Source organism: Accipiter gentilis, chromosome 17, assembly GCF_929443795.1.
Source record: "Accipiter gentilis chromosome 17, bAccGen1.1, whole genome shotgun sequence".
Lineage (NCBI taxonomy): Eukaryota > Metazoa > Chordata > Aves > Accipitriformes > Accipitridae > Astur > Astur gentilis.
In genome coordinates this window covers 3,238,091-3,263,560 of record NC_064896.1, presented here as the reverse complement: position 1 = coordinate 3,263,560, position 25,470 = coordinate 3,238,091, and the positions used below count along the sequence as shown (strand labels likewise).

The window sequence follows — 25,470 nt, the reverse complement described above, 5'->3', positions numbered from 1 at the left end:
AGAGCTGTTTGCTCAGGGAGAATTATGCCACGGTTATAAGAAATAAATGGTGACATGAAATCACCGATTCCCCGGATGCTTCTCCTGTTACTGTTTATAAATGGAGCTGGTTGTTGGAGCAGCCAAACCCACAAAAGGACCAGGCTGATAAGTCTGGCATGCCAGGCTGGGTCTGAGCCCTCCGCACGCTGCAAAAACAAACTCCAGGGCTTCGAAGCAGCCGGGCAGGGAGGGAGCCCTGCAGAAAACCCAGCCGTCAGACCACAGGTACCTGCAACACATGAATCGGTACAGCCCGAGAGCATGACGCTGCACAAGGATCATTACAAAGATAATCACACTAATGGCCTGAGGAGCGAGCATGTCCAACACACTTGTTTTTCTTTGCTCATAAAAAGATTCCAGCAATTTAGTCCATTAACCTCGCTGTGACTCAGCTTTGAAACAAATAGTTAACGTACACCCTTCGCTGGGCAGGAGAAGGCGTAGAGCGAGGTGTCCTGCCCGGGTGAAGCAGCCGGACAGACATCTTGGCGAGCAGAAAGACATCTGCTCCGCCACACCTCCTCCTCCTCGCTTCCAGAAATGCTTCCCAAAGCATCCCCTCGCTTTCTGCTTCCCTCATCTCCCGGGCGGCCACGGTCCTTAACCCCACCGCTGCCGACTGCTGAGCCGGACCCCGTGGTGGGAAGAACCGGCATCGTCCCGGTGCAGAGCCGGAGCTGCCAACAGCTTGAGCAAGCGGAAGATTTATGGGGTTCACAATCAGAGATACTGCACGTAAAATAAGGGTCCCACCACCAAAGCAACGCTGACCCCAAAGCAGTGCATTTCAGACAACAGACGTACAATGGCAAGAACCCGATGACTTTTTTTCCTGCTAAGGTGCACGCCGGGTGCCCCAGCTCACCCTTACATGGACCCCCCCCCATATAAAAGCATCTCTCCGAGCCCCTCCACGTGCATTTCTTAAATGGGTGGCACAGCCTAAACGATGAGTAATTGCTACCGAATTGGGATTTTCAGCGCTGACTAACTTCTGATGTCTCCTTAGTGATATTTCTCCTAATCCAGATGGCAGTAAATCAGTATTCGGCTGTGGGAACTCCACCACCGAGGTCTCTCCAGGCAAAAGCCATGAGCACAGCACAGCAAAGCAAATCCCCAAACGCCGGAGAGAATTTGAGCCCCTTCCCACGCACGTTCAGAGCCTCAGCACCTTATTGCTCACTCAAAAAGCTACAGAAAGCAGTGACTGCACAGGACAGGAATTATTTGCACTTAATTTGTTTAACAGAATTCTCTCTTCCGATATATTTTCTGCTTCAGAGATGGGAACCACCCCGCCAGGACCTGGCGAGAAGGTTTTTCTGAAGCCTGTGATTTACGTCTGAGTGACCATAATGTACTTTCATAAGCCAAAAAAGTTTAAGACGATAGTTGAGGTCATCAGCCAGCTATAGGCTTTTACCTCCCCTACTTATAAACACCATTCCCCCCCCAAACTTTTTGCCTGCCAAATTCAAGCCAAACTCAGGAGGGAGAAGGCTGTTTTGAAGCCTGAACCCTACAGATCGTGGCTGCGCGTTACCGAGTGGGCTCCCACCTCCCACCCACCCCTCAAGTGCAAAATAAAATGATTTCTGCGCCTGAAACCCCGCCTGCCAGCGCCTGAGCAACAAATACCTCGTTATCTGGAACGAATCCATCTGGTAGAGCAGGAGGCCCTTCTGCGATGAGAGCGGTGGCAGGGGGTCCCTCCGTGCCCGCGGGCACCTCTCCCTCGCTGGGTGCCAGGGAAGGAGCACCCCCACGGCCGGGGGGACAGAGGGCGTCCCCCAGCATGGCCCCGGGGAGGGTTTGTGCGGTGGGTGCCACGGCGGAGGGTGCGCCCGGCAGCTCTGGGGTGGTGGGTCCCTCCGGGGGGAGTGGGAAGGTGGTGGGGGGACCCTCTGTGCCCAGCGGCACGGAGGCACCGTCCCAAGCTGCCACCTCCGCTGCGGGCGGTCTCGCACCGGGGTCATCCTCTAAAGCTGGCACTTCAGTGGATAGGTGCTCCAGGATGGGTGGCACAACCACGTTGGCAAAGTCGTCTGTATCCCCCGAGGCTGCCACCGGCGCAGGGCTACCACCGAGATCCCTGACACCGGAGTCAAGCGGGTCGGCCGCTTGTGGTGGCACAGTGGCAACAGGCACATCAGCAAATGGTGGTGGGGCATCCAGAAGCTCTTCCACCGCCAAGGACGTGGCAGCGGTGGTGGCATCTGGAGGTAAGCGCTCAATACACGGTTCCTCAGCACCCGTGGTAGGATCCCCAGTGGCTGGTGGTGACCCCTGAACCTGGGGCTCTGGGACAGCCACATCCCCTGGTGCTGGTGGGTCGGTTGGAGCAGAAAGCCCCCCAACATCCCACGGGATGGCATCGGGAGCAGGCTGCCCCACAATGGGTGACGTGCCGGGAAGCTCTTCTGGTGCGGTATGGCACTGTGCCGCTGGCTGGTCTTCCCAGCTGCAGGCAAACAGCAAGTCCAGGTCTCCCGGCTGCAGGATGGCTGCCTGTGCCTCCCCGTGCGTGACAGCCACCTCCACAGGGGACCCTTCGGCGTGGGCAGCCCCTTCCAGAGCCAGACCCTGGCCCAGGGGAACCATTTCCCACGGGAGGTCCTCGACAGGCACCGAGGATGTCGTCGGAGCCTCGGAGCCCAGCTCTGATGCAGAGCCGGCACAGAAAGGCGGCAGAGAACCACAGCGAGCGTCCCCACTTTCTGCCAGATCAGTCTGGCCCTCGGCTCCCTCACCCTCTGATCCCAAATCTGTGGCTTCACCCTCAGAAACCAGTTCTGAGACATCCCAGTTGGTGAGCTCAGTCCTTCCAGGCAGAAGGTGATGGGTCCCGAATGGATCCGTCCCCTCGCCACTGGCCTCACTGTGCTGCGGGGGGGACCCCAGCTCCTCCGCCACTGTGTCGGGAGCTGGGGGCTGGCAGGGGGACAGCCCAGCCGGGGACACTCGGCCAGGACAGGTCTCCTCAGGGAGCTGTGATACTTCACCATCAGGGACCAAAAAGTCTTGGTTATCTTCAGCCCACCCCACCAGGGCGCTGGGGAAACCAGTTCCCTCCAAGCCAGAAGAAGCTGGATGGGCGCCTGTCTCAGGAGATGGCATCCCACCAGCCACCAGCACCGCCACCGCACAACTGTCCGTGAGCTCCGGGTCCACCAGTGGGTCAGGTGCATCCTCCTCCACTGGTGTTGGGGAGCACTGCCGGAGGGACCCCGGCCCTGCCATGGCCATGGGGCTGGGTGAGGCCCCTCCGTCCGAGTCCGTTGGGGTGACAGCTGAAGTGTCCCTTTCCGAGAAGGGCTCCGTCGCTGGCTCCAGCGTGCTCGGTACCTGCGAGCTGCAGGTGACATCAAAGTCCTCCAGATCCGACACGACGGCAGAGTCCGAAGCGCTGACGTCCAAAGGGGCTGTACGCTGACATGCTTCGACCGCCGCGCCGGCCAGTTTGGCTGAATCCGGGTCCAGCCCCTCCGAATCCATCGGGGAGACCTGAACCTCCACGTGGCCAGGGACGGCCCCATCGCTCTCGTCCTCGTTCAGGCACTGCTCTTCCAGCTCCAGGAACATCTGCACGGAGTCCGTGTCGGACAACTCGGGGACCGCAGGGCTGGCTGAGCGCTCTGAACCCGGAGCAAAGTCCTCGGCCTCGCACTGCACCGCCGCATCCTCGGTACAGCACGCGCTGCCGCTGAGGCGGCTGCCGGCACCCCCCGGGGACGCGCAGCACCGGGAGGTCCCCAGGCTGGGGGCAGAGCCGTCCGCCGGAGCAGCAAATTGTTCCCTTTCTTCAGAAATATCTGCCAAGCAACAGCTCCTCTTCTCCTCTGCCACCAGAGCAGCCTTTCCTCTCTCTGACAGCGTCGCCTCCTCCCACTCCTCCATCATCACCCAGCGCTCGTCCTCCTCAAATCTCAGTTCAGACTCTGTTTTCTCCCTGAGATTGGAGGTGATGAGAATATCCAGTCCTGCATCCAGCAGCTCTTCGCTGAGGCACGGAGAGAGGTTGACGTTCTCCACCGTACAGTCCGACTCGGAAGCCTCCAGGGTCTCCTGGTGCCCATCGCTGAGGCTTCCCTTGATGAAATTCTTCCTGGCTCGCGGCCAGGTGGCACTGGGGAGCCGGCGAGCCCTGGCCAGGTCCCCGACGTGACCGCGGCCCTCGCCGGCATTCAGCAGGGTCTGGTGCTCATTCCGGGGACCGCCGTAGCCATCCGCGCCAAACTGCTTGGCCGTCAGAGCCTCCGCCGCACCGGAGGACTTGGAGACGTGCTCCAAGGTGAGAGACTCGGACATGGGCTCGCCGTGGTCGGGCTGGCCCGGGCGCTCGGTGAGCATGGTGGTCGACTCCCGCTTATCCCGCAGGGAAGGGTTGGAGGCGCCCGCTTCTGACACCTCGCTCAACGAAGCCCCCATCCTTTCTGCAAATTCGGTGAAGTTTGGTGGCATGAAAGACTTCCACGACCGCCGGTTGACGTTCTCCTTCCTCTCGGGGTTCGGTCGTCTCCTCGGCGGAGCTGGCGCCGGCTTGGAGACATCGCTGCTGAGCTTCAGCGCGTCGAAGATGACCCGCTCATCCAACTTCTTCGTTTCTGGTGCCCTGGACTCGAAGACGTTGGCAGCTCCCAGAGTCCCATTGCTGGATATGGTGCTGCCGTCCCCCTTGCCGAGGGTGCTCTTGGAAAGCTGATTGAGCTTCGATCCCTGATCGATTTGCTCGTTAATTCTCATCGTGTCGTATATCGACCTCTGGGGCACGTAGCAATCCTCTATATAACCATCCTCCTCCTCGCCCTTCCCCAGGCAAGTGCGGTTCTGCCGTAAACAGTCTGGCCGGCTCAGTGGTTTGCCCATGCTCTCGTCCTTACGGCTGACGAAACCGCCCCGGCAACCTTTCGCCCACCACCGCGGGAAGCATCACACGGCCAGCAGGTCCCAAACCCGCCGTGGCAGACTCTAATCCCAAAGCAGCGACGCTACGGGGACGGGAGGGTGCGCCGGCAGCACCGTGCCGGCTCAGCAGCCCGACCGGCGGTCCCGAGCAGCGAAACAACCCATCTCATCCCCCCGCCCCCCCTAAAAAAACCCCATCCATCGGCAAAAACCATCCAAATCCGACAGCTTCGATAAAATATTCCCAATCGCCGTTTGCGATAGAAACCGCCGAAGAGTTTGAAGCTCTTAAATTATCCCGTCCGTCCTTCTTTAATAACAAAGGCACTGCTTGTCCCGGCCGCTCACGTATCGCAGCCCGAGCGGCGAGCGGCTCCTCGCATTTTCTGCCCAGCTCTAAGTCCCGTGGAAGTCCAGCTGGTCTGAATTAGCCTCTCCCCCCGACTCTCGTGTTTTCATTTGAACTGAGCTTGTCAGCGGATATTCGTACAAGTTTAAACACAGGAAGTTCTTCATTCAGGGCAAACTCAGAGGTTTCCTGTCTCAAAAACATGATGGCATTGTTGTTCCCGTCACCTCGCCACGACGCTCCGGGCCACCGAACCCCCAAAATCCAGCCGGTTGCCACCCGGCGATCGGGACGTACCGCGGAGTCCGGTGGCGGCAGCGGCCGGCGGTGGAGGAGGAAGGCTGCTGGGTCTTCGCTTTTTTTTTTTCTTTTTTTTTTTTTTCTTCTCTTTCTCCCCAGGAAAAAAAAAAAAAAAAGGGCTATCAAACGCATCCAAAAATGGCAAGGGGACGGAGAGGCACGAAATCCCCCAACTTGCCGGGAGCCGGCGGGGGGGACGGGGAGCAGCCGCGGCCGGAGGTTCCTGCTGCTGCTGCTGCTTCTTCCTCCTCCTCCTCCTCCTCCTCCTCCTCCCGGCCCCTCTCGTACTAACTTTCCCGGCAGCCGGTAGCGGGCTGCGGCGGCTCCGCGCCACCGGGCGGCCCGGCCATGGCGGGGAGACGACGGGGGGGGGGGGGGGGGCGGCCGGTTCCCGCGGCGAGGACGGAGGGAGGGGAGATGGTGGTGGGGAGGGGGGTAGGACGGGACGGCCACCCCCACACCCACGCAGCGGGGCCTCCTTCCCCTTCTCGCCCCCTTTTGTGCGCGGCTCAGCGGCCGGGCCGGGGGCGGGGGGGGCCGCGTCTCCCCCGCGGGCAGCCCCCGGCCGGCACGGCGGGATGCATGGCGCTCCCGGTCCGCTGCCTTCCTCTTCTTCTTCTTCCTCCTCCTCCTCCTCCTCCGCCGCCGCCGCCCGTTCTCCTTCCCGCCGGCGGAACAAAAGGCCGAACCGCACAGGCCGCCGCACGCCCCGGCCCCGCCGCCGCCACCGTCGCTCGCCGCCAGCACCGGGCTCCCGCGGCGCTGCCAGCCCCGGCGGAGGGCGGAGGGGGGGGGGGGCGGCACCGCGGGGCGGGAGCGGGGCGGGAGCAACGGGGGCCGCCTCCTCCCCCGGTGCCGCGGTCTCTTCCCCCCCCCCCCCCCCCGCTTCATCCACCAGCCACCTCCCCTCCCCACCGGCCCCGGGAAAGGGGGTGTGTGGGGGGGGTACCGGAGCCCGTGTGGGGTCGTGGGGGGGGGGGGGGGGTTCTCCGTGCCCGGGGCTGGCCCCTTCCCCGCCCCACCGGGGCTGGCCCCTCCTTCGGGGGGAGGCGGCAGCCCCCGACAAAGAGCAGCAACGCCCTGGCTCGGCGGCGGCTTCGGCTCAAACCCCCCCCCCCCCCCCCCGACACCACCACCACCACCTCCCCGGCACCGGCCCCGCCGAGCCCCCGCACTCCCCCGGTCCTTTGTCCGCAGTCGGTCCCGGTGTTTTTCCCCGATACGGCGTTTGAAGGCGCTTCTCAACCGGTTGGGAGGGGGCCTGGCCCCCACCCCGGGGACCCCCTTCCCCTCACACCCCTCCCTGCACAAAGAACCGAGTTGCTAAATCACCCCCCCCCCCCAAAAAAAAACAAAACAACAACAACCCAACCAAACCCCACCAAAGTACCATTTTTTGCCTTCCCCGAAGCCGGCGCTACCAACCGCTCTGCCAAAAACCCACCCGCAACTTGCCCACCGCACGCCTTGCCGGCTCCAGGCTCCTTTTCCTAATAATCTAATTTTTACAGCCCGTGTTTTGGGTCAACATCACGCTCCCCACTCCCCCCATCACCCTCTTCCCCCCCCCCCCCCTACCACCACCCCCTGACCCTTGGGGTTTAAGAGACAGGGAAAATTTAAAGCGGCTGCCGTGGGGCTGGGAGAGGGAGGCAGCCCGGGTGTGTGAATCACTGCTGCGAAGTGATGCTGAGGGAAGTCACAGACTTGGGAGAGAAAACAGGAGGGCTTGAAACAGCCTCCACGCATCTCCAGGCAACAACCCGCCCCGCCAGCCACCCGGCCTGCTACTTCGGGGATGAATTATAGCATCGGGATAAAAATACGAGAGGCCAGGCAGGTGCTTAACATATAAAAGCGTGTACCGTGCACCCCAATAATGCCAGCGTCGGGAGACTGCGACCTCGGTCTGCACTTTGGCGTGCCACAGTTTCACCAAAAACCTTCCCACCCGGCCGTGGTGAGCCATGGCTGTATTAGAGCTGAGAGGTTGATGGCCAGGGAAAGATGAAAAGCCTGATTTTTTTTGGATGCGCTGCAGGTGCCTGCTGTCTCCGAAAACATTGGGGCTTGGCCAAGGTCATGGTACAGCTGCGGTGGGAGCCCACCTTCCACGTCCCTGAGTCCTTGGACCCTTCGTCTGCAAGTGCCACGGCACCAACCGCGCATGCAGCATCCAGCACCGCGTTCCCCGAGGGACTTTTTCCTTTTGGAGAGACGGGAATGGATGGGGAAGGGGAGGGTTCAAGGGCTATGGAGGAGAAACGCCTGTGAAATGGCCCGAAGTGCTCAGCAGGGCTGGTTGCACACTGGGAAACCTTTGGAAATTCCTTTTCTTATTTTCAGGATTAAATATGACCAAAGAAAAGAGCGGGAGGTGGCGAGGGAGCAGGGAGCTGGGAGGGGTGTACAAACAGCCCCCTCCCAGCCCCACACTGCACGAGGGGGAGCCCAAGCAGCCCCCGGGAGCCGCTTTGCCCATCCACAACTGTCCCCTCCGCAGCCCCCAGAGCCCTCCCGGACGGACAGATGGACGGTCAGGGCTGGCCCCGCAGCCTCCTGCAGCCCTGACTGCCAACACTGCAAAAGCGTCCCAAAGCCCAAATTTTTATACTTGGCGGGGGACACACCAGCTCTCGGTCCCTGTTATTAATCCAGCACAGCTGAAACAACAGGGGCAGGGCGGCCGTGCCGTGCCAGCGCTCCGGCAAAGCCGCCCCCGGCTCCCCCGCTACCACCTTGGCCGGGAGCTGGCGGAGCAGAAGCGGGACCGTTACCGCTCCGGGGGCCCCTCCACGAGGAATCCCAGGCATCCGGGCTGGGGCGCGGAGGCTTTTTGTTCCACTGTGAAGAAGGAACGATCTCGACGTGGAGCTGCCGTTTCACAGCCAGAAATTCTTTTCCCATTTCCTCACCGAGTCACGTGCCAGAAGCAAGCCAAGTCTTCCTCCAACACATCCCCCCATCTCTAAAACCATTAGGGAAATATTCGACAAGTACTAAAGCCAATTAAAAACCTGCTGTGCCTGGCCTGAAGATCCCGGGCAGAGCTCTTGCAGGTTCCCCAAGTCCATGGCTTTAAGCCACCAAGGGCCACCCCACCGCTGGGGACAGAAGCCGAAGGGTGCCGGGAATTGCAACTTCAAGGCTTTGCTCGAGCTTTGTGTTGGTGCGAGGGAAGGATGGGACAGGACGCAAAGGTCCCGTCTGAATTTTTGTCCTTTCGGGTGTCTCCGAGCGGCTCCAGCACGCGGAACCCTGCCAGCAGCAAGTGCCAGGACTGAAATAAAGGGCTGATAGAGCTTCAGAGCTGCAGCCCCGAGCTCAAGAGAGCGTGTCTGCTCACTTCGCGGCTCGCTGGCTCTGTGGCATGGCAGCGGTGGGCGGAACGGACCACCAGGACCCCTCACCTGGCTTCTGTTCAGTCACCAAACCTCCTCTCACCTGCCCCGTTACCAGCAAATTTTGGCCAAACGGCTGCAGACAACGCGCTCCAGCACTGGGATGCCCAAGCTCCGACAGCCAGCTCGCCGTGGGGAGAGGACCAAACAGCTCTACCGAGGGCTGTCACCCAGCCCAGCCCCACTCGTGACCCAAAGCCACCCCAGGCCATCCGACGGTCGCGTCCTGAAGCGAAAGATAAAGCCCCTCAGCTAAAACCCACCCAGAGGTTTTCCCAGACTTGCTCCAAGTAGGAGCATCCCCATTTGTCTCCCAGACCTGTAGGTTTCAAGCTTTCCTCATATGGCCACTGGCCCCGGAGCGTTGGGACGCGTGCCTTCCCCGTCACGGGGTGATGTCACCCTGTTTACGACTGCATTACATCCTGCCTGCCGCTGCCGCCACTGTTTACATGGGAAAGCAGTATTTGGAAACCAATATATTTTTAGCTTTCTTTTAATGCATCTCAGCAGCTGGAAATGAGGGACCTGTGTTAACGTGATGAGCAAAAGAGCCCAGAGACAGCTCAAGATCTCTGATGAACACATCGCTAATGAGCCCAAGGTACAACCAAGGGCCACCTTCGTCCTCAAAGCTTCTTTAATCTTCACCTTGGCACCCTCCTGTCCTGGGCAGCGTAGCACCCGCTCGCCCAGTCTGGCTGAGAGTGGATGCAGGAGAGCTCCTGCCTTTGCACCAGGAGCTTTGGCCCTACACGTCTTGCTGACCGTGTCCCCCATATCTGACTCCGTGAGGGTCACCGAGGCGGTGGTGGCAGGAGGGACCGCGAGGTTGAGACACGGTGCCATGTCCAAAATGAGGCAGACGGGATAAACCCTGAGCGTCTCCAGCCCGATAGAGGGACTCGGGGTGGGTTTCAGCCTCCCTCAACACTGCAATAAAAGCACAAAGCCAAATCACGCACAACCCAAATCTGTCTTAGAAACGGCTTTTTAGGTTTTGCTGGTTGTTTTTGGTTTTTTTTTTTTTAACCGGAGGATTCATGTGCTTTAAAGCCTTTGCTGCATTTGTCAGAAGGTCAGAGGGATTTCTTCATCTCCCTTACAGTGCTGTTGCTCTCCTCCTAAACTTGCTCCTTTTGCCAAATCTTTGCGATTGCCGTTTCGGCACCGCGTGGGCAAGCCCCGAGCTCCCAGCCTGTTCCAGGCAAGAGCGCCCGGGCTAATCCCATCCCACCGTGCCGGGCTGGGTGCTCCCTTATCCCCTTGGCTTACAGCTGACTTCAACCCGATTTCATGTCAGGCCTCTGCCACCACGCAATTCCTCTCTTCAAAGGCTACGGCTGTTCATGATGCAGGGAGCCAGCGTGCCTTTCAAGCAGCGATTTGCAACCTGTAGCCCGTTAATTCGGGACTCTCCTCCGCAGGGCTGTGGGAGGAAACCTCAGTTGGCTCCATGTGGGTCTGCACCTCCACTGGAAAAGTTTTAGAAAGACGTTAAAAACGAAACTCCTGGAGAAACGTTCTGCAGTTTAGAGATAGAGATGCAGTGAGCACTGCATTTTTAAATTTATTTTCTTTTTCCAACGGTGCAGGAGCTGCACCGTAGCGCTTTCCCTGCAAGGCAGCTAATATAGATGTTGGTATAAATAATTCTCCCAAACGAAGCCTGGAGCCCACGTGTTACAGCAGCGCTCAGGCACAGCCCTACACCGTGGCATTTAGCGCTCGATCGCTGCGGAGCCTGGGGCTCCCCTGGGACCCCGTCTGTGTGCACAGAGCACCCTGAAACAGCCCAGCAGCAACCTGAGCCGGGACTGTGAGCGAAGGGTAGAGCCACGTTGCCAGGGTCCTCGTGGCCGGGAGCTTGGCTGGGCTCGGGAGGTACAACCTGCTGAAATACCCATTTTTGTCCTCGGCTGCCCAGTTTTCCTGCAAATTCTCCTCCGTGGCTGCCAGGCTTTGCTCTGGGGCTGTACAAGGGTGGGTGAAGCACCCTGGGCTCTCCGGCCATCCTGCTCCCGGCTGCCAGTGACCCAGCACCCACGGGCAGGGTGCTGCGATCCCGCTGCCCATCCCGGGGAAATGGAAAACTGCAGAAGCTGCTCCTCACCCAGTGTCAGAGTAATTGGGGACAGCAGGGAGAGACGAGGGATGGGGTGATTAATAAACTGCTCTGGAGGCTCTTTAGGAAGTGAGGTAAGTGCGTTATCATCCACAGAATCCTCTGGATGGGAGACATTTTAAACCACTCCTTCGGCAGAAGAATTGGCAATTGTTCTTGAAACGCTGCGGTGACTAATCCAAGCCGGAGCCCTTCCCCAGAGAAGCCCCCGTCTGCTCCAGACCCAGCGGCCACAGTCACTCCCTTCCCCGGCGGAGATCGGTGACTCGCCTGGATGCTGTGGGTGACGGGAAAGTCCTGCATTCGCTCCATCACACGCTCCCACTTCCATGGCTGCGTCCCGCCAGGACCGGGCTCCTCTCCCTCCTCTGCTCAGCCCTTGCGGGCAAAAAGCTTCCCATCTCCTCCTCCCTCAGATCCTCAGCTCTCCCGGTCTTATGCAAAGCTGGTATTTTTAGTATCTCCTGGAAACACTGCGAAGTGTCACCACCACTAGCTAACGAGTGCTCCTGCGAGAGGACATTCCTACTGCTGTCTCCCTCAGCTGAGACCTGGCAGGGTCACCAAAGCATCTGCAAGTGGGTGGCTTTGGAGAAGTGACCCAAGCCGGCTCCTGAAAGGGACCATTTGATCACAGCCTAATTGTTTTACGGTCAAGAAAAGGGGGGGGAGGGGAGGGGGGAGGCAAAAAAAAGCCTCGCTATGATTTGGTTGGTCTCAGCAGCTCTTGGCTTAATTCACTCTTGTTCTCGGCTTGCTCGGGATCGGGGAAGTGCCTGTGCCTCTCTGCCTGCCCGCTGACAAGTCAAGGTCAAAACCCATCCGCGGCTCGCTGATGAACAAGCGCACCGGCAACGCTCCCTTCAGAGAGGACGAGCTCCGGGGGCACATTTGTTCTTCCCTTTGCGATAAAATTTACTTCCAAGGAACGAGGAGGCTGCAGGGGCCACTCGTGCTCAAGCGCCTCTTGTGCAAACACGTTTATTTACAACACTCCCGGATGACCAGGTTAGAAGCGTATCAAACATCACCGAGGCTTTGCAGCTCCGCTTGGGCCACTCACCCCAGCCAGGTTCGGTGACAGCCCCGTCACAGCCCGCGCTTATCACCCCCCATTTATCATCCTCTTCTCCAACGAGGGGAGATGGTGCCTTTAAGGCAGCTTAACAGCTGTCAGAGAGGAGGCATTTTTGCGTGTGTTGCTGATGCTGAAAATACTAGCCAGAGATACTTTAAGTAGGTCTGGAAAGCGTTCAACGAGAAGACACCGTCGTGCAGCCTGTCCCTGCTCCCAGCCCAGTCCCACCCAGCTGCTCCCAACTGGACGACTGTCGGGAGCCGCACGCATTCCTCAGGGGGCACAGAAGGGTTAAAAATACCCTCGGCCAGGCTGGGGCACAACAAGTGGCAGAGTGTCCCTTCCCTGCCCCATCCCATCCCAGAAACCCACCTCCCCTCTCCCACCCACCCCTGAAACCCTCACCGGCGATGCACCCCCAGCTATGGGGTCTTCGGCTATATGATTGGGAGTGGAGTTCCCAAAAAAACCTTCCCGGAGGCCTGGGCTGGGTGCTCGGGCATCGCCCACGAGCACCCATGCCTGCTAGTGGCGACTAACTCGCCGTCACGAGAAATTAAGGCTTTGAGTGTAAATGCTTTGGTTTAAATACCTTGCATCATCAGCATACGGATTTATTCCTGCTCTCCTGTTCAGCACTGCGATCCCAAAATGGGATGCCGGTTTTCCTCTGCCCATCCTCGAGAGCAGCTCTGCAACGGCAGGACCAGAGCTGGCGGTCCCCGAGATAGAATCATAGAATCATTTGGGTTGGAAAAGACCCTGTAAGATCATCATACGCGCGTCGTAAAAAGGAAGATCACAAAACGCCACTTGTGCAATCAGGGATTGCGCTCGTCCCCAGCCCGCCGAGAAGCGCGCTCTGCAAACGTAAATGGGATAAACTGGGAAGAAACCACCCATTTCCATCCTCCTGCAAAATAACCACCATTCAACACCACACGGCGCTGGGCAGCCGAGTCCCCATCCCACGTCTCTCCCCGCCACCGACGGCCCCACGCAACGACAACAGCTCACGCAAGGGACGCGATGCCCGTGAGCTCCCTCGTACCCCCAAGGCCACCTCTCCCGAAAAGCAGCAGCCTCGGGCAGTGACACCTGGGAGAAACCCAGGGACACCGGGCACGAGGCGAACAGTTATTAGTAACAGCAGCGTTTCTGATAGCGCCGTTGAGTCAGCTCCCCGTCTGAAAGGTTGGGGGAATTAAGAGAGTCATAAATAGAGCGCCGAAGAAAGCCGACGTCCTTCTGCCGCAAAGGGGGGGCAGCGGCAGGGAGGGCGTAGGAGCGCGCGTGGGCTCGCGACGAGTGCCGGCTAATTGCCGCTTTTACTTAGGGTGAAGCGGGGAGGACCTGGAGCAGGATTAGACAGAGCGGCATCTGAATGGCAAGATGACTAATGCCGTTTAGGGCTTTACTCACTCACTGCATCACCCCTCCTGGGATTTCTTTCCTATTTTTTTTATTTATTCAAGCAGACAAAGAGGGTGCTGGAGGCACGAGGGCTCTGCAGACCCCGGACGGCCTGACCTGCTCTACAATAAAATGGGAGTGCGGCTTCAGTTATTGCTGTCTAGGGATTCTCCCTCCCCCTCTCCATCGTCCAACATAAAACCTTTATTGGCGTGAAAGAGCGGTGCCCGAGTTCACTGCATTGAGCAACTCCGGTTTCAAATAACCTCCCCCAAAATCCGCAGCAGGAGGAGAGGCAGGAACCCAAAATCTCATCTCTTCCCTCCACTCCCCACGACCTGCCCCGGCAAAGCCGTCACCCTGGAGGGTCGGATGCTGCGGTCCCTCGCTCCCCGCAGCAGACCCCCCTCCTGATCCCCCCCTCCTCTCTGGCTGAGGCAAGGGTGGGGTTTAATTAATACTCGGAGGCGAGATCCTGGATAAGCGGCGTGGCGTGTGCCAGCTGCGGCAGGTCCCGGCTCGCCAGCATTCCTCCGCCGTGCCCCAACGCCGCCAGCAGACGTGGGGCAAAGCGCAGCTGCGGTGACGGCGGGGGCTGCCGGCGCGGCATTGGGAGGGGGCCGGCACATCGATGGAGATCCAGCCACACGCAGAGGCGTCACCGCGCGTCTTCCCCTTCAGCCAACCGCATCTGCGCCGATTTGAACGCGACGGCGACCGTTCGGTCACGTCGAGTTTGATGCTTTTCCTTGGGTTTCATTTTGGGTCAAGTTCTCCAGGCTCTTGCAGAAATCTCTTCCAGCCGTTGAGCGCAACTCAGAAGGAAGGCAGGCTGCCCCGTTCCTGCTCTCGTCTTCATCACGTGGAGGAAGGTGTCCCCAGCAAAGCAAAACCACTCTGGCATGATACAACTGGGGGGGCAACAGCATCCTTCCACTCCCGAGCATCGCTCTGTATTGCAGCAAGCCTAAAAACCTCTGCTCGTGCCTTTGACCTAGGGCTGGGCGTTACGCTCTGCTTTGCAGGTGAAATATGGCAACGTTAAGAGTTTATCCAAAACCAACATGGTGAATCAAAGAGGGTCCCAGCTCAGAATTGCCAACGCTAACTACCAGCCAGGCTTTGAAACCCAAGTTCAAAAGCCACTGTAAAAAAATGTAAACAAAACCCAGGCTTGAGCTCGCTTAGCCAGGAGGCCAAGCTACCCCAGCATAGATGTCTTCCCAAAAAACCCACCAAAGAATTTGATTCCATCAGGTCTCTGTGGCCCAGGCTGATGGATGCTCTTTGGCCAGATAGGACAAGCCCGTGCCTGGGGCTTTCTGGCACCACTGCTCCGAACCAGCAAACCTCGCCTCTGCTTCTTGAAAGCGTAAAGGAAGATCGGCCACTTGTACTTAACAGCACAAGTTTTATCCAAAGTACGGCATTGGTTTCCCAGTCTTTGGGAGGAAGGGTTGTAACTCGGGGTCTTCTAGCTCAGGGGTTGCTGACGCTGGAGAAAACCCCTACGTCTCTGCGTGACCCTCTGTCTCTCGTCCTTACCTGGGGAATCGCTTCCCCAGAGAATCCTGCCATTTGCTAAACTGAATCAACATAGTTGTTATGTTTAGTAACATTTCAGCTGTGGCTCATTTGATGCCAGTCATTAAAATTTAATATTAGCATAAGCTTTGAGAAACCTAAGCTGACAGCAGAGACAGTGGAGGGGGAAGTAATGTCCCAGCCTGAAAGCTCGTATGAGGAGCTCTTGCTGTTGGCTGTCACTTGTCCCTTGTGCTGAAGAGCCCGACTCGGCCGTATGATGCTCATGGAGACACAGCACAGAAAGATTCTTCCAACTTTTAGTACCCTTTTTCACAAAGAAGGGTCTCCTCAGAGAGGCAGCAATGGAAAGACAGTCACTTGGGTTAAACTCGTGCTGAAGACCAGGAGTTAAAGATGAGGTTCCTTTGCTAAAACCATGCTATTTCTTCTGCAGCATAGCTGTATCTGAAGCAATCCATCAGTATGTCCATATAAGCACAGACTCCAAACCACAGAAATGCCTTGCAGCTGCACTTGATCTCACCATAAAACTAGGGGCTAAACTAGATGACCCCTTAAAGTCTCTTCCAGATGGGTTTCTTCCAATCCTCTAAAAATGTGGTGCTCCAAACCTGTCCCTACCTAGTTTTCCCCCATCCCCTGAAGGCCAGGTCCACCCTGCATCGCCGTCCTGGCTTCCTATGGCCGTGGGTGCCGGCGTGGGCTCAGCCCATCGCTGTAGCCACCCCCACCATCGCATCCGCTCGCTGAACCGAAACACCTCCTGCAAACAAAGCTTCCCCCCGAGCAAGATCCAACAGCTGCTTCCCAGCCTCCCACCTTCGAGAAACCCGGCCAGGAGGAGCACTTACAGCGGGAGAGGGCTCATCCCTCCCGTAGCCAGGATTAGTCCCTCTGTGACCTGGGAATGGGGCTGGGGGGGGGAAGAGAGAGGAAATGCACGGGTGGCAGTTCTCCAAAAGTTAAGGGTTTGTTGTAGGTTGTGGCCTTCTGGGACAAGTTTGAGGGGTGTTTGCAGACAGGAAGAGAAAAATATATGGGAAGCTTGAAGTATAAGGTGTTTCAAAAGTCATCTGTTCACAGCCTCCATCAGAGCCTTCAATATATCTTCTTTATTAAAATCTGGACACAATGAGTCCAGAAGTGCCCACCTTTGTCAGGGCTGCATTGGCAACTTGCCTGGAGCCCTGGGGCCTTGCCTAATTTGCATCTCATTTACACAGATGTTCATTAAAATTAATGCCTTAAGACATAATATCTGCCTGCATTTGAGCCTTCTGGATAGACAGACCGCGACCGCTCCTGGAGAGCCCCAGCCACCCCATCCTCTTCCTCGCGCTCAGCTGCATCGTCCCCACGCCGCCCCAGGGAGCACTGCCCGGCTGAGGAGCTGCCTCTGGTCCCCCCGGACACGTTGTGCCTGCATCTTGTTCACAGTCCAAGAAGGGAGACAGTTGTGATATTGTCTTGGGCGTTAAGAAATAAAAGCCTGCTGCAACCAAGAAAAGCTCCCCCATGCTCCCTGCTGCCTCCAGAGCCCAAGCGAGAATTCTCCATCGCTCTCCCTCCTGCACGTATGAAGTACAGACGGTCCTTGCCCGTACGCTGCGATGCCCTTCCACGTGCAGATTGGTATCTGGGATTGCATTTCCCCTTAGAGAGAACCGAAAGGTGAGGCTTTGCAAAGATCTGCTCTGCAACATTCACAATTTGCACAAAAATGCTTGCTCTCTGGATGAACCGTGCATGGGAGGAATGCTGCTGCATAACCGCGATTGCTCCATCCACCCTTCTTGCTTCTCCCCCGTTTTATTCTCAGCCATCACACTGCAAAACCCGACCATCACTGCTGCAACTTTCATTTTTCCAGGAACCGAGACCTCAACTGCACCGCATGGCCTCGATGGCCAACAAATGACTCCTGGTAAGGACATGTCACCCTCCAAAGCACCCTCGGCTCATGCAGCCCAGGCCACCCTTGTCTTAAAGGGTCATCCTCAAGGTCACCGAGATATGGACCATTTGCAAGCACTACGACGGGTTAAGCTGCGCCTGCCAGCCCCGCTCGCCAGCCGAGAATAATCCCTTGCTCTGCAGGAAAGAAAGTTTCACTGGTTTTAAGTGAAAAAGTCCAGTGAAACTGGACTAGAAACTCCTTTTTTGGATAGATTTGTTCCAAGCGACTGTGTGGCGTTTAATGAAGAAGTTAAATCCCTCCCATCAATATAAGCTCAATGCAAAACACTGCCCGACACAAGAATTAACAGCAATGCAGTCAGATGAGTTTGAGTTCGCCCTGTTAGTAACACTTCCAAGATCTTTTTTTGGACAGGCAACCCCCAAAACAGAAATACCTTGTCCTGGTGAAGGTTTCACAGAGCTATTAAGTGGTGGAACGGGATCAATTAGCCATGAGATGAAAAGTAAATGGCTGTAAAAACGTTTCCCCCTCCTACCCCCCATTAACACCAGGAAACGAGCAGCCAGATGTAAATCAGCCCAATCATCAGCTACCGAGCACATCAGTAATAGAAGTTTCACAGCAAGAGAATTTCTAAGCAGTATTAATATAATTAATGTAGTGTAACAGCATGTCCCAACACCATAATACTGTATATAAAAAAAAAAAAAAAATAATCAAACACACTCCAACTCTTCCCTCTCTCAGCATTTCATGTGAGCCTTGAAGGTCTCCATCAGTTGTTCGCTGGAAACACGAACAGCCCACAGAAAAACTTTGCTTTGGTTTTATTCCCTGTGTGTACCCCTTGTCCTACAGTTTATCTGTGCCTTTATTTGTACTCAAAGACCCCAAAATGGATGCAATATGTGGCTCAGACGAAGTGAACAACAAGCAGGAATGGTGGGCCAGGTAGAAAGACCTGCAGGATGATCCCATCTGGACTCGACTCTCAGATGATGCCAACTTACAGTTCAGACGGACTCAAAAACTTCTCTCCCTCCCCCAAAACCTAAATACCAACCACCTCTACAAGCCCACGAGGTACTAACACGCCAACATTACACATCACAATGAGAACCGGGAAAAATTTTTTTCCTCCCAATCACAAAATCTTTCTGCACCTTTTCACCAACTCCAGCCATTGATCTGATATTCTCCAGAGCAAGGATATTTTACCACACCAAAAACGGTGACATTATAGCAACAAACAACAAAACCACGATAGCTTGAAGACCAGACGTCCTACACAAAAGACCACAACGCTAAACAGACCTTCAAACACCAAATACCACTTAAGAAGTGTCACAGCATAAAAACTTACTTTGAAGTCCGCCAGCTGTTGGTTGATGGTTTCCACCTCCGTTCCTACCACCCACTGCAACGCCTCGTTCTCCTCCGCCGCGGTCGTCATGTGGGTCAGCTCCTTCAGCCGGCTGTAAAAGTCCTCGACACGAGACAGTGTCGTTTCTACCTGCTCCTGACGGTTCTTGCCTCTCTCCGTCAGTTTGCTGCACTGTTTATTCAGAGTCTCCAATTCACGTTTCAGTCCTAATAAATCGGGGCTCCCTTCGTCCTCCAGCATCTTCTTACATTCACTTTCAGAAGCTTCAATGTCAGACTTCAGCCTGTGGAGTTTACCCAGGAACGTGCGAACGTCCTCTGCTTGGGACTGAAGGCTGTCAGAATCTCTCCCGATGGGGCCCATGCTGTCTAGCTCATCATCGAGATCCGCCAGTTGAGAGAACATCTCCCTGACCCGGTTATTGAATTGGCCGATCCCTTCAAGCTTGTTTTCCATGAGCGTACAGCAGTCATTTACCTTCTGCTTCACAGCTTTGAAGTCCTGCTGAGCCACCTCAGCTTGGCTCAAGAGCTGGGAACAGTCGGACCCATCTGGGGCATCTTCTACTAGACCTTGAGTGAAGTTTTTCAGATAATCCACTTGCGGCTCCAGGGCCTGCAGCACCTCCTGCTGTGCCCTGAGCTTCTCCAAATTCTTGTTGCTGCAGGCTTGCGGCCCTAGTGCATCGTAGATCTCCAGCTGGTGCTTCGCCCCTTCCAGCTTCTTCTCAATGTTCTTGAAGCTCTCTTGAAACTCCTTGAGCCTCTGTGACATTTCTTCAATGGAGCCAGTCTTGGCTTGCAGCTCTTCTGTGATGGCATCCATCTTCTGATTGATCCCAGCCTTCTCATCCCGAACGTCATCCTCATCGGTTTGAGAAGCATCGATGAGGATGTCGGCAGCGCTGTTCAGCATCTCCAGCAAGGAGCGACGCTTCTCCACGTCACTCAGCATAGCCTTCGATCTCAGAAGAGTCGCCTCCAGCTGCACTGGATCCAGAGTTACTTCTAGCTCTGACATCTTTGCCTTGCAGTCCTCCACCCAAGGCAGGAGGTCCTCCGTGTGCCGTTGGTACTTCTGAGCTTTCTGCAAACAGTCCTTGAGCTTAGAGTGTCTATCAGCAGCCTGTTTGCTGAGCTCTTCCCAGTGTGTTTTGAGGCTGACCAACTGGTTTTGCAGAGTGGTCTTCTCCTCCCCAGGCTGGACAGAAAGCAGCAAAGATTCGCCCTCGGCTACAATCATCTCGTAGGAGCCGCTGTGTTGGTTAAGGCTCTTCTGGAACTCTTCTTGTTCTTGAATTTGGCTCTGTAGCCTCTCCAGTTTAGCAGAAATAGGTTGGCTCTGAGCTTGCTGGCACAGTTTGTCATCTAGCCAGGTCCTGAGTTCATCAAACATATGCTGGAACTGCTGGGAACTTGCAAGTGCAGTCTGCAGTCGGTTCATCCGGTCGGCTGAAATGGAAATAAGATTAGAACGCGACAATTAAGCTGAAATCAAATAAGCAAAGTGCAATTATTTAAAATCATCTCAGATGCACCAACTGTGTTTTGATTAACAGGAAGGAGTTTTCTATTGCATCACTAGCCTTTTTGCTCACTGATTCATAAATTTCTTAAGTAGTAACAGGCAATGATAACACAGTAGTCTCAGTTCTCCTGACCAGTCTCTAAATGTAACCTCTTCGAAACCAGAAGAGGCATCCCAAGATTACAGGGTGGCCACTGGGTCTTCTCCGTGCCCCATTCTGAATTTAGGAACCATTTTTTTTCCCAAGCACAGCACATGCCACACTGCTGCAAGCCAGGCAGCTTGTTGGAAGAGCCACACCAGTGGGACTCAACACCTCTGCTCACTCTGCAGGCTCGGGTATGTCTGGAGTTTGAACCCTCCTGTGCTTAGTCCCACACAAAACACCCATGAAGCACCCTAAAAAATGATGAATGGTGCTTCCCCTATTATTCTTTGAAACCCAGTGATGGTAGTGCCCTTTGGCAAAAAGCAGGGGCGGAGTTCGACATCCCAACATCTCAAGCAACTTCTCCGCTCTGTCTCACCTGCCAGGTCCTCCAGCCCTTTGAGAGGAAGAGCCACCGTCTCCAGACGTTTCCTTAACTCATCTTTGAGATACTGCTCCCCGATGAGGACAGAGAGGTCGTCACAGAGGGTCTGAGCCTCTGCTATCTCCTCTTCCAGCTGTTCCAGGTCCGAGCGGATCTCACTGGTTTCCTCCAGCTGCTGTTTCACGGCATCGGGCTGCGTGCTGATGGCAGACTGGCTGCTCAGGCGCTGCCCAACCGCCTTCACCTTCTCGGAGAGGCCCTGGAGGAGCTCCTGGTACTGGGTGCTCTTTACTATGGCTTGGTCAATTTGGCTGGAGCGGGAGTTGAGGCGTTCCGTTAGCTCGGACCATTTCTGATTAACCCCTTGGAGCTCTTCCCGCACCTGGTTAGTGGATGGAGAAACATCTCCAGGGCCGGTCAAGATGCTCTGAGCTGCCTGGTTGAGCTGCTCATGCTGCTGTCTGCGAGCTTCAAATTCCTTCAGCATAAACTGCAACAGAAATAACATGAAAGTGTTTGCAGAAAACTGACAGCTCCGAGTACACACAGTCAAAACGAACCAGACCTCTAGGGGCTTTATCCAACCCTCGGAATCAGTAGGAACGAGCCCTGGGCTGGGTAGACCACAATTTACTGTGACCTTGCAACTTAAAAAGCTGGGAGGGGTCTGCGACTCCAGTACTCTGCTCTCTCTCTTATTTGTCCTATTGCTGTGTAATGTAACATAAACCAGTTAGATGAGAAGGAAGTCTAATTATGTTAACTGGGGCATTTTATTTTGTGGTGTGGCCGGTTACGGACATGTTAGGATTTGGAAGCAGGAGGTACGGAAAGGGCAGGCTGCCAGGCGGAGGGGCAGCATTAGCAAGTCCTGCAGAGCATCAGCACAGGTCTTGTTTAAAGCAATTTCACTCTCCAAGAGGGGCCAAGTGATTCACTGATGAGTCAATCCAGTGCGGGGAAGGGAGCTCAAGCGCTGCGCCCGTTGCAAGTTATTCACAGTAGTTTGCGCTCGGCAGGGTTTGGAGGACTTGGGAGAGGAGCCATGAGGTCTCCCAACACTCGCATGGCAGAGCGCTTGCGAGACAAATAACTCGGAGTGCGATCTTCCACCTCACATACTGGATGAGACACCCTCCCCTCCTTGACCCGACCCCACCGTGGCGAGGCGTACGCGGCTCCCAGCTCACCTGGACCTGCTGCTTCTGTGCGTTCAGCATGTTCGGGTCGATGGAGAGGGGTCCCAGCACGCTCATCATCAGCTCCTTCTCCATGAGCCAAGGGCGCAGCTGGGCTTCGGCAGCCTGGAAGCTGGCCAGCTGGTTCACCGACTCCTCCAGCTTCTGCTGCCGCTCGGCTGTCGCCTGGCTGGCTCTTTCCCACCTGCAATCTGAAGCACCGGCTGTGTTGGCAGCGGTCGTGCTCCCAGCCAGCCCACCCCTCCATCGAGAAGGTTCTTTACCCTCCCCGTGGCTTCCCCGATGGGAAACCTCCTCAGCTTTTCAATAAAACTAGTGTGGTTCTATTTACTCTCCATCTAATAAGCCGGTACCCATTTCTAATGGCTACGTGGTCTTGAAGCTCAGAGGAAAAAAACCTTGCAAGCAGGATTTCTGCGCTCTAGTCACTACTGCCATGAGCTGGTCTGACCTTAGGTGAGCCATCTCACATCCCTGGCTCGATAAATGAGGATACTCTCATGTGTATCAGTCCTCACACAGCACATTCAGATCTCCTGGACAGAGAACTCCATAAAAGCGTTCCTGCTATTTCAAAGAAGAGAATCTCTGGGCTTCTTTTTAAATACAATCTTGTTTAGTCAACATTTGATTACCTAGGATAGCCTTACTAATGACTAGAATTTTATATCAAGCAGTGAAGCTTTTAATCAAAATAATCAACCCATGTCCCTAATGCCTTATTTTTCTTTCTTTTTTTTTAAAAAAAAAAGAAGTAATTTAAGGAGGCAAGTCTTTAAAATACACATCCATCATAGAGATTTCATTAATCACGACAGTGCTCGTCTCAGGAACACCTTGTACACCAGACAGCTTGGAGATAAGTTTGCTATTTACTGAATTTTAATTAGAAGCGACTCTGCTCTGCTGTGACTTTGGAATCGCCCTGCAATTCTGAACCGCTTCTAATGTGATGTTTCAAGACAGAAACCTCACTAAGTGCTTCAGGCACTTACTCAGGTCTTCCTGCATCTTCTTCCAGTTCGCTGCTTCTGGAGAATCTGGATATTTCTCCAGCAAGCCAGAAAGTTCTTCCTTTACCTTCTGGATCTTCCCTGAGTTTTGTTCCAACTCAGCCAGAAATGCCTGGAAAATAATCATTTGAACTTCTTCAGATACAGGGCAAAAGAATGAAATCACCGAGTAGGAATGAAGCAGCAGCTACAAGCTGGAGTTGGACAATTTCTGTTCTTTGCTCTTTAATGAAATCACTTCATTTTTTTAGCAATACCGTGAGCTAACTTGGCTCCACGAGCAGGGAAAGGCTGGGAATTGCTTTCCAGGAGAAGCTGGAGTGACCCAGCAGCAAGGGCTACAGATAAGGTCCTTTCCCCTGAGCCAAATGCCTGAAAGCAACAGGTCTAAAAGCAAAGAGGTCGAGCACAGTGCACAGGCTCCTGCTCCACGGACCTGCCTGTGATCCCTTCTGGGGAAAGCCCTTCTTTAACCCAGGGCAGATCCTCGTTGCTAATCCTTCTAGTCCTGCTGCAATAAAGCACATCTCCAAGATCCTTTGGGAAGAGATGCTCTGATCCCCATTTTTTTGCTCTGGAAGTTACCTTGTTGTGCTCAGCCTGGGCTCTCATCGTCTCCGTCTTGGTGGGCGAGGAGGAGGCGTCCAGCTCCGACAGCGTTCGTTCCTTCGACTCCAGCCACTTCAGCATCGAGCTGGCCTCCTCCTGCACTTCTTGCATCTTCTCCAGCATAGCCGAGAGCTGCTGCTGCCGTTCCCGCAGCGCCGCCCCAAGGCCCTGGTACTGCTGGGTCACGTCCGACACATCGCACTGGATCTCGGTCAGATCTGTTTCCAAAAAGCAGCCTGAGATGAGGACCGCTGCCCGCGTTGTCCATCTTAACCTGGACTATCAGGTACTAATCTAGCCCCGGGCAGCCACACCCGGCCAAGCATGAGGAACAAGAGGCCGTGCTGCTGCCCGTCTGCCTGCAGAGCAATGTCAGATTATCCTCACCTCTCGTGCCAGAGGGGCCCTTCCAGTCGCACCACGTATGCATGTTGACAGTTTGCGAACAAAGCAAATGCCTTCGTGTTTGTGAGACTGATGCAAGCTGAGCCCCCCTTTCACAATGTCACTGCTAATGCAGTGTTAAATAATTTGACACCAAAATATAAAGCCATTTTTATGAACCTATTATCTCGCTGAACCGGTGAACTAACAGCAGATAACCGGCAATAATTAAAATTGCTCTTCAAAGTAAAGGGTTGGATGCCGTTATAATCCCTTAGAACCAATAAATTTAATTGCAGGCCTTAAAACGATCTCCCATTTATCAGCTCTTAACACCACCTGATGGGGTGTCAGGGTGCCATCACTCCCCAAAGCTGCCCCTCTCCGTCCTTCAGCCTGACCTACATCCTCCATCACCGCCTGCCTGTCCCACGGCTCCGGCTACCGCGCAGCACGGCCGAGAATTCGCGAGCCTGTCGGCAGGCTCGTTCCACTTGCGATGGGATGCTGACGGTGTCACGTTGTGGTTTATATTCTCACGGATGGAAACGCACAGACAAAAAAACGGACAGGGAGATGGTGAGGCAGCCTCGGCACGCACGTGCCGGCACAGCGGTGACAGCGAGCTCACCTTTGCACGTGTGGTATCCGTTCACGCTGCCTACCGACCCTCCCGGAGCGGGCAGCGCGGCACCTGAGCAGAGGGGACGGAGACAGACAGAGGGACAAGACAGACGCATTAGGAATGCAGACAGCAAAGCGATGAACGGCCCTCCACGACACGGACCACACTGGCCACCAAGCACAGACGCGGCGTCTCCACGGGCCCACCCGCCTGGCGCTGACGAACCCGCTGGATCGGTGCCGAACCATCGGCATTAGTTCGATTTGAAGTCCCGTTTATTTCTCCTCCTCCCAACACACTCGCAACCCTCTCTTTTCTGGAGCTGCTCCTGCCTCCCTGGACCAGAAGCAGAAGAGCTGAAGCCGTCTGGGGCTGGGCACCTCTCCCAGCATCACCCAGAGACCAGAGTGGACGTGGCTCCTGTGTGAACCGTAATACTGGGGACCACTGGCCATCTCTCCATGCCTGGAAAGCTGCTACCCTGAGCATGATTTTGGGAATTATAACGTCAAGTGAGACTGCTGAATGCCTTCCCTGAAGAGATTAACTCCCCTGAAGAGATTAACTCCCCCATATTCTCCTTTTCTTATGGGATGAAACTATTTAAATCCGCCTTGGTGCACGGACACGCTCTCTTTGCCAAGAGGCTCCGTGCACAATGTGCCAGTGTCCCTTCCTTGGACACCAGATATCACAGCTATGTTCACAGCCAAAGGGGGATTCATCAGAAACATTGTCGGGTAAGTCTCTCTGTTTCTAACCACACATTTTAAAGCTTTCATGGATGTAAGGGGCTGCAGCTTTGGTCACCCCACGTGGGTGACCATGTGGGTCACCCACAACAAGCCTCTCCCCATTTCTCTTGGAGGTTTCCCACTTAACTGCTCATCAAGTTAACCCTAACAAACATATCTAGACTGCAAATTCCCATAAATGCCCATCAATGATGAGAGTCCAGGGACTTGTTCTCACAAGCTGGAAGACATCTTTTAGTTGGTTTCCAAACGAACCAGACATAATCTCATTGCTTCACAGACTTGAAGCCAAAAAGGAGACTAGTAAATCACATCTGAATATTGCAGTCTTAAATTTCATCCAGATATGAAAC

General features: G+C 55.4%; 2 protein-coding genes across 20 annotated transcripts in view; both read right to left on the bottom strand.

Moving 5' to 3' along the window:
- The window catches only part of MACF1 (microtubule actin crosslinking factor 1), a 147,515-nt gene that overhangs the window by 35,641 nt on the left and 86,404 nt on the right, over positions 1-25,470 (bottom strand). For 17 of the 19 annotated variants that reach the window (XM_049820638.1, XM_049820631.1, XM_049820635.1 and 14 more), the window contains 6 exons: positions 24,369-24,431; positions 23,330-23,571; positions 22,727-22,856; positions 21,723-21,922; positions 20,527-21,022; positions 18,452-19,923 (listed from right to left, as the gene is read on the bottom strand). In XM_049820638.1, coding sequence (XP_049676595.1) covers positions 18,452-19,923; positions 20,527-21,022; positions 21,723-21,922; positions 22,727-22,856; positions 23,330-23,571; positions 24,369-24,431 — 2,603 coding nt within the window. The remainder of the gene's footprint in view (positions 1-18,451; positions 19,924-20,526; positions 21,023-21,722; positions 21,923-22,726; positions 22,857-23,329; positions 23,572-24,368; positions 24,432-25,470) is intronic. The other 2 variants (XM_049820636.1, XM_049820648.1) reach the window with 1 other exon arrangement.
- Positions 1,606-5,974, bottom strand: LOC126047252 (nascent polypeptide-associated complex subunit alpha, muscle-specific form-like). Its single transcript, XM_049820650.1, has one exon. The coding sequence runs from the start codon at positions 4,912-4,914 to the stop codon at positions 1,621-1,623; it is 3,294 nt and encodes a 1,097-aa protein (XP_049676607.1). The 5' UTR covers positions 4,915-5,974; the 3' UTR covers positions 1,606-1,620.